The 8,954-nt window shown below is 38.2% G+C and overlaps 1 protein-coding gene across 1 annotated transcript; it reads left to right on the top strand.

The window, feature by feature from the left end:
- The first annotated feature begins 693 nt into the window (after window positions 1-693).
- On the top strand, window positions 694-8,385 carry cdca3 (cell division cycle associated 3). Its single transcript, XM_007250886.4, has 7 exons — window positions 694-895; window positions 1,282-1,464; window positions 2,264-2,387; window positions 3,634-4,187; window positions 6,389-6,731; window positions 7,806-7,885; window positions 8,076-8,385. The coding sequence occupies exons 2-7, from the start codon at window positions 1,327-1,329 to the stop codon at window positions 8,166-8,168; spliced, it is 1,332 nt and encodes a 443-aa protein (XP_007250948.3). The 5' UTR covers window positions 694-895; window positions 1,282-1,326; the 3' UTR covers window positions 8,169-8,385.
- The last annotated feature ends 569 nt before the right edge of the window (window positions 8,386-8,954 follow it).

Here is an 8,954-nt window from a genome sequence, read left to right as displayed (position 1 = left end):
ATTAAAATATATAAATATTAAATTATAAAATAAATTACTTAAAAAGATTGTAATTTAAATATTAATAATTATTATATAATGTAAAAAAATAACTGATGAGTATTATTAAAATATATAATTTATTAAATAATTTGAAAAGAGAAATTACAAAAGAAATTGTAATGTACTGTATAATGATAGTAATAGTCCTGTTTCTGTTTCAAAAGGCTAAAAATTAACTGATTAAAAAAAGGTATTTTTTTTATTTGCCCTAAAATAAATGTTTAAAATAATTGTAATATAAATAATATTAAATATTTGTATTAATAATATTAACAATATTTTTTATATTGTTAAAATTACAAATAATACCGAATGTCTTATTGTTTATATTTTTGTATTATTATTTTGGCTGTTGATCATGTTTTTAAATAAAATAAAATTATAAATTGTTAAAAATAAAAGTAAAAAAAATCGGAACTGTTTTTGTTCTATTAAACTATTAATTTCGAGGTAAAAATGACTAAAATGTTGAATGATAAACTGATAAAAGTCCTTTAGGGCGAGTTTGCCGTTATTATGAGGCGACGCTGTTTTATTTCAAATCGCGTTTAAACTCCCGGGGAACTGGCGGCTTCAGCCAATCAGAGAGCAGGACGCGGCCTCTCCCTCGCCGCTGGTTGGACGGTTTGAAAACCGCTGCAAACCTGCACAGCTCGATTTAAATGCTTCAGTGCTGAGAGAGCGCAGTCACACACAGAGAGAGAGAAAGACTACCAGAGCAACAGCGACTTAATATTAAACTGGATTTACTCATTTAAAAGAGTGAGCTGTGAGTAATAAAAGCAGGTTAAGGAAAGGACTGTTTGAGGAGTGAGTGCTGAGGCTGCTGTGGAGGACTATAGCTGGGTTTCAGGTGGGTAATTTGGCTTGTTTATGTCTAAACTGCCTGACTAACTAAATAATGTTAAGCTAACTCTGGTGGTGTTAGCTAGCTAACCTAGGTTAGCGAAGTTAAGTAAAGTTAGATAGTAAACAAAGGGTCCTGAGACTTGTAACAGCTCTGTTTTAGCTCAAATGTTCTTAAAAACGGTTCAACAAACTGATTTACTTACATATCTTAAACTTCTATATTATTTATTATTGGAACTTGCCATTCTACCTTAAATATTGGAGCAGCTCCATTGTACAGCGTTGTTTAGCGAAGTGAGCGAGGCTATAGCTACAACGCGGATTTTAAGGTAGAACGGACAGTTAGTAAAACTCCCTAGTATACTAACTTACGTTATTTTCTTTTTGCAGAGACGAGGGATCGTTTTCTCTCTGTTGTAAATAGAGAAGCTGATCATGGGATCTAGTGAGAGTAAGATGACCGTGGCTTCCACACCAAAGCTTGAACCAGGGAAAGCAGTTCATCACCGACGCCTGGCAGAGCTCGCTGACCCCAGGTCACCGTCCTGTGGCATCTCCCGCACACCTATACAGGTAACGTAAACCTGCACTAAGTAACTTAATCTAGATTTTCCCTGTTTGTGCAGATATTGAGTCATCAGACTATTAGCACATGGTTTGCAAAAAAAAAAAAAAAAGTTTGTAGACATCTTCTCATTCAATGTTTTTCTTTAATTCTTGTTTAAATTAATTTTCTGCATTTGTAGATTAATGTTAGACATAAATATAAAATTATGGCCAATGGATCAGCAGTAAACAGTACAAAAAGTGTCCTCTACAAAACCCTCTGATCTAAACCTCATGAGCTGAAGCAACTATTATTCAGCACCTCAAGGAACTCCTTCAAGATGCTGAGAACTATTTTTACAGGTAACACTACCTCATAAAGACACTGAAATTAAAATACCAAGAGTGTGGTGATCTGTCCTTAAAGATAAATGTGTTACTAAAGTATAAAGCATATCTTTTGGTTTAACACATTTTTTGTTTAAGTAATTCCATGTGTTCCTTTATAGCTTTATTGCCTTCAATATTACACTTATATTGTAAAAAAAAAAAAAAAAATCATAAAAGAAAGAAAAAACACATTGAATGAGAAGAGGTGTGTCCAAACTTTTGACTAGCAGATCTTGATTAGTTTCGAGTTTCAAAAGCCAGACATTGTATAAGCATGTAAAGTAATACATTTTTCTCTGCTATTCATTCTCACTAATGCATACGCTTCATAGCAACCCTTGATGTCTTGATTAACGACCTTCAAAAACAGTGTCAGTCAGTCTCGAAAATGTGTGAAATGTCTTCAGGAATCCACATCTCTAAACGTGTGTTGTAGGTGGGGGGTGCAGCAGCAGCCCCTTCTGTCGGCGAAGTTCAGGAGTCAGTCGGGCCCGTGTGTTTTGACCCTCGGTCGCCCACGCCTGGTGTTGCTCGCACCCCACTGAAGGACAGTATGAAAGGTAAGGCAGCAGGAATTCAGTGTTTACTCTGAGCTGCAGCTGTGCAGAAATGAAATGTACTGCCAGGCCAGGTGTTACCTGTTTGGCTGTAGCGTATGTTGGCATGATTGTAACTACTATCAGCTGCTGTAGCTATATTTTACAGAATGTGAGAGACTTGTGTTGATTTAATATGATTAGATTTCCTACATCATATAGTGAGCATTGTAATGTTTGTCATATAAAAACACTAGATTCAGGGTATAAATCTGAATGAACCTCCAGACAGAAAGAGAACATAACGATTTCTAACCTGCATTTTGATAGCCTGTGTACTGAAAGAATCTATTAGTTATACATTTAACATTTCAGGTCAACAACTGGATTGTCAGATCATGTAACGGTTTACTATATTTAAACAGTATTTGATCAGTTTTTAAACTTAACTAAATTAAGAAATATCTTATTTGGGTCATATTTTGAAAGAAAGCAGAATGATTTGGGGAAAAAAATGTGCATCTTAAATAATAGTTTAATCACTTCTCATACTGGTGTTTATCACTACTTTTAATAAACGTCTCAATATATATTGAATTACTGAGATTTAGTTTAGCAATACCATATTGATTTTCTAAACAGTTTTTTTTTATTATTAATTAACATGTAAAGAATGGTGCCAGACAGTGGTTCATTTAGTGTTGTGTTTAAGCCCCACCCACTAGATAAGCAGTTTTTAGATTCCACTGTTCTGACTGTTTTAAACTTTTTATGTACTCAGGTTTTTATTAATGTTTGTGTGTATTTTGGGTTTATATATATATATATATATATATATATATATATATATATATATATATATATATATATATATATATATATATATACATATATATATACATATATATACATATATATAATATTATAAAATCAGAATTGTCCTAAAAAGTATGTATTTGCAAGTATTGTAACTATTTAAATAGTGCAGGCGGATGGTGTGGAAATAGACTGTTGGTGGGGTGTAAGATGACAATGAGCATAATGAAGCACCATGCACAGCGTTTAAGATCGGGTCCCTACACTTACAGCTTCTCAAATTCCGTAAAGTTGTCTCCCACAACAAATATTTCAGATATTAGTCCTTTCTTGCTTTCTCAGCTAAAATGTGTCCTTTTTTTGTTTTAATTTCAGACATCTAACTTGATCGGTTCAATTTATGGAAAGTATAAACCGTGTGCTTTAACTCCATCTTCTCCCTTCTCCTTCACAGTGACTGTCAGCTCGTTGGCTCGCAAGCTCAGCACGTTCTTCCTGAGCGACATCGAGACGGCAGACTCTGACTCGGCTCTTCACCCTCACGTCTCCTTCACTAAACACCCCAGCCTGTCCACCGTGGAGCAGCAGGACGAGCTGAGCGCCACAGAACCCCTACTCCCTCCCCAAAGCAACCACTCAGCCCCTCCGTCCAGCCCCGTGGCCTGCAGCCCCTCAGTGGGGTACGGGTCCTTCTGCAACAGTCCGTTTGTGCTGGTCGGGGAGGCACAGGTGGAGGTGGACGCTGATGAGGAGGTCACTCTGGAGGAGGCTGAGGAGGCTCTGCTGCTGGGAGAATCTCCCCTCCGGAGGGAGCTCAGCCTGAGCCTGCTGGCCTGCAGAGAGGGTGTTTACTCCCCAGAGTTCTACTCCTCAGCCGAGGAGCGCCCTGCTACTCCTCTTCCTCCTTCAGAAGAGAAGGAGCACAGTGATCACCCCTATGCTCTTCCTCAGGTTTCTTCTGAGCCCATCCTGCCCAGTCCAGAGGTCGTTCAGCCAATAGAAGAAGAGGTATGTGTTTCAGAAAGTAAATACATTACAGTTTCTGCCAGGGCTGGGAGATTAATTGATATGCTGCTTTAACTTGCTTGTCAAAATTGAGTAACTGTACATCTGTTCTTATAGAAGTGGCCAAAGTGAGTCTTAGTAGATAGACCTGTACTGTGCTGTAAGAAGCTTTTATAAAACCCTGAGTTACATTTTTCAAACAGTTTTTCTTAACTGAAACATAAGCATGATGCCATACCTAAGATATACTTGCTACGTTGGTTGGTCACATGGCTCTAAGCCATTGGCTCCTACAGTTGCCACCCAGTGTAGATATTAAACCTGGTAGATGTTTGCCAGACTTGTTACAGCACTAAAATATAAGGAGGCTATTTTTTGCACCATATTCTTAAAATATTGTTGTTTTATTGTGCTTGTCAAGGCTGCCATTCTCACTATAAAGCACTGCAGGAAACCTTGATCATTATACGTGACAAATATTATGAACAGAATATTAGGAACCTCAGTCAAGAGTTCCCTTTTTCCATTTGTTGTCATTTTGGCTAAAAATACAATTTTATGTGAAAGCAATGGTAAACTAATCATACAAAAAATATTTTGATCAGAAGTTCATTGAAAAACCAAATGCAGAAGTAGCTTATAGGGGACTTTATCTTGTCTAGACATGCATTTACTGCTCGATTATTTCTGTGCATTAGCCTAGTAGTGTATTGATTAAAGTGGACATGAAACACTTCAAGTATTTAGTATAATTCACAAGATGTATTTTCACTCTAACAAATTTTATAAGTTTAACAGTTGTCAGTGAAGCGGAATTAAAATAATAAGCAATCTAAATGTCATTTTTTTAAGTAAGGGCAGCGCCATCTTGTCCCAGCGCTGAAGGTGACGTCACGAGGTTGGTTCTCGCACGCCTCACTACTATAATCTATGAGAATACCGTAATTTAGATCCTCAATAGATCATAAAATCCAAACCAAAAATCAATGCAGAGCGGGGGGGCACTTTTGTATTGTCCCTGTGTGTAGTAATACTGGGGGTGGTGAAATTTAATAGGGTGAGGAATGAGAAATATTCACTTTCACTTTCATACCTTCAGCGGGGGCTCGCAGCGCTGAAGCGTGAGAATCCTCAAGTTAGCTGTAATGCTAGGGGTTAGTGACGAGCACTTTCTAGACCAGGACTATGTGAAGGAGAGGGGTTTGAGTCAGGAGCATTAGCGCCGGATAAATAAGCTGCAGTCCGAGGCTTTTTTCCTCCGTTTTATTTTTCCTCAGCTGATCAGCTGGGATGTACAGACCGTCCGAATGGGTAACGTTACTATGAGAGCGGCAGCTGTACGAGCCAAACGGAACGAGCCAAACAACGCGCTCACCCAGCAGAGCAGCGAGAGGTACCGTTACCGAAAGTCTAGATAAAATGACAATTTAAAGAGAACATAGCTAGCGTTAGCTACTTAGCTAGCTATCTTATTATAGCTAGCCAACGCTAGCTAACTAGCTAACACTAACTAGATAAAGCTACCCAGTAAGCTTTCTAACTTCTAAACTGAACGATTTATCAACCAAACAGCGCCATGGTGTTTCAATATCCACTTAAATCATGTTCGTTTCATTCAGTCTTAATAGACTCTGGACTTTGCATGTTAAATAGCTAAATGTATATAAACTAGCTGGTTAACTGGATGGTAGTACCTGCTGTGGACGCGCTGCAGGGTTTCTGCATGGCTCCACGTAGAGAGAGAATAAACACTCCCAAAACCCCTCGCTCTCAGAAAAGCATCTGAAAAGTTCTGCTCAGGTTTATACAGGAAGGATCTCTGAGTAAATGCTCCATGTTAGCCTAGTTCAGCTTCATCTTCATCCATAATCTCCACAAACAATAAGCGCTTCTCCTCTAGCTATATGCCTGGGATCTTAAACCAACCAACCTCGTGACGTCACCAGTGCTGCACGGGCAACATGGCGGCGCCCTAGCTCAAACATAACAAACATAAATATATTATAATTTAGTGTGTAAACATTTTATATAAAAAATCCCCCCCAAAATAAATTCCATTATATTTAATCCCTTAGAAAACTTGTACAAACTGAAATGTTTCATGTCCCCTTTAAGAATCAAACTTCTGAGGATTCAGCACGTCTTCTCTGATCAGAGTGTGAATGTGTAAACCTTAAACCTTTTGTTTCTCTTCATGTCCACAGAAACCCGCAACAGAAGCTCCTGCTCCTGTTTCTGAAAACGTGCCGATACAAGCAGAGCAGCCCAAGCTGGCGGATCCTGAACCAGTCAGAACCTCCAGCAAACCCAGTAGCACCCTGAATGTTCAGAGGGAAAGCGGTATCCTGATCCCCCGGTTTGACCCCCGCAGCCCGAGCCAGGCGGTGTTTAAACCCCAGTGGTTGGGTGTGGGGTTTGGGGCGACGGGCGTCAGGGCTAGAGGGGTTCAGAGCCGAGGGAAAGGAACCTCCTCCCCGCTGTCCAGCCGCAAACCGCCCATGGACGAGAACGAGAACAAGGTTGTTCTCGGTAAACAGAAGCAGAGAGGTGAGGTTTTTTTTTTTTGGTTTTTTTTTAAATGCCTGGTCTGCATAAACCTAGACAAATGTGTATTTTATCAGGGTTTTTTTTTGTGAGGTTCACACTACCTGTGCTGCAATCATGTGTAAACAGAATGCTTAACATTCTCCATTTGCTCTGAGTATACAATTTTCAGACGGTGCGTTTAATGCCGGTGGTAAAGCACAGTGGCCTCGTAGACGCAAGCTAGCTAGCATTACCTGGAAGAGAACTAAAGTTAGCGGTAGGCTAGCTAACATTAGCGGGGAGAGAAGACTTTTGAAGATTTGGCATAATTAGATAATGATAAATGGACAGTGATAATTATTTGTAGACAAGGTACTTTCATGTTTTTCATTATTATTATTATTATTATTATTATTATTATTATTATTATTATTATTATTATTAGTAGTAGTAGTAGTAGAAGTAGCAATGGTGTTAGTAGTAGTATTAGTATTATAAACATCAGTACAATTTAATTGATGATTTTCTTTTTTTTTTTTTTTTTACCTCTTTTCATTAATTTCTCTTAATCAGGTGAGAAAGTTTGTTTTGCAGTTGTATACATAATTATTCAACTTTTCAATAATTTTCTCAAAAAAAAAAATACTTTTCGAGTTTATTTATAATGAAGACTGTTAAAAATGGTCTTTCCTTATTCTTTATGGTTTCTACATGCCATTCAGTAAGTTGTTTAATAAAATGCAACTTGGAACACATTTTTTATCAAATGGAAAAAGGTTTTATTACCAATACAATTGATTATTTTTTACCTAAGAAATGATTACTAAATTTTTGGGTCTTACATAATTATTCCAGTCTTAAAAAGCATTAAATTTGACTTGATTTAAAATGGTGCAAGAACACTGAGGCACACTGTGCTGCTGCAGCTTAGCAAATTAGCCCGCCCTCCTGCACCGCCTCTAAACCCATACATCACCCAGTGCCCCTCTTAAACATTTTATGCTGTTTTAGCCCAGAAATTCCTTTAGAATTGGAAAAGCATAGAGTGTGTGAGATATATTTTATATAATTGAAGACTGTTTTCCTGTGTTGCAGGCAAGGCTCTGCTATCTGAAGGCAGGTCTCCTCTGCAGATCCTGAAGGAAGCTAATTCACCCCGAGACCATCAGTCACAGGTTTGTGCTCTCTCTATTGATGTGCCTGAGTTTTCTTTAAATTCTATGCAAGCTATCGCAGTGCATCACTTTGCTTAATCCCTATATCAAAATTAAGCACCATATTGGGAAGTTTTTGCCAACGCACAGCTCTGTTAACTGTAAGCTCATTTAGGAGAGTTCTGATGTGATTCCTTTGATCTTTGTTTAGATGAAGCTGAAAGTTTCCACTCCAGAGAAGCAGAGGTTTGGTCAGATGGACAGAAGAGTGCTTGCACTCTCTCTTAACAAGGAGAACCATTGAGGAACCAAAAACTGGAGTAAAGGACTGATTTCTCTCTCGCCACCAAACACTATGTGTATATAAAACCTTCATCTCTATCTCTCAGGAAGCCTCAAATCATCCCAAACTTTATTTTTGTGTGTAAATGCTTATTTTTTTTGTGTTTTACATTCTCTTTCCTGCCATTTTATGTCAGTGTCTTCCTCTTTTTCAAATGTAAATAAAGTCAGATATTTTATTTTCGGTTTTTCTCCAGTCATTTTCACAGCATTTTTAGGGGCATTAATGCTTTGCCAAAGTATCTGCGGTTTACTGCTGGATATGAGCGTTTAGATAGAGAATGCATAACCAATAAAGCAGAAGGCTACTATATTTTTCGCAGTATGAGGTATGCTTAAAATGCTTAACACCTTATGTATGAATTTTTCCAGTCAGGTATTGAAGATTAGTAAAGCCACCACCAGATTTAGTTTTCCACCACCAGGGCTGGAGCAGTATTAGCATTAGCCTCTAACTGAGCTAAGTGCTAGTTCTTTTGAGGTTCGTAGGTGAGTATTATCAGCCTGTAGTCTGCTGCGAACCCCAGCTCTCCTTGATGGAGCTGTATTAGCATTAGCCACTAATTGTGCTAACTGCTAGCTCTTTCAATGTTTAGAGGCAAGTATATCTGATTTTGCCGGCTGCTAACCCCTCTAGCATTGCTGGAGCAGAATTAGCATTAGCTGCTGAGGGCTAGCTCCTTTGTTGTTCACAGATGAGTGTATCAGACTAGCCTGTGCGTTTATCATGTTAAAACAAGCTACCTGG

Source organism: Astyanax mexicanus, chromosome 6 (genome assembly GCF_023375975.1).
Source record: "Astyanax mexicanus isolate ESR-SI-001 chromosome 6, AstMex3_surface, whole genome shotgun sequence".
NCBI lineage: Eukaryota > Metazoa > Chordata > Actinopteri > Characiformes > Acestrorhamphidae > Astyanax > Astyanax mexicanus.
The sequence above is the reverse complement of the archived record's forward strand: the minus strand, read 5'-3'. Positions and strand labels throughout refer to the sequence as shown.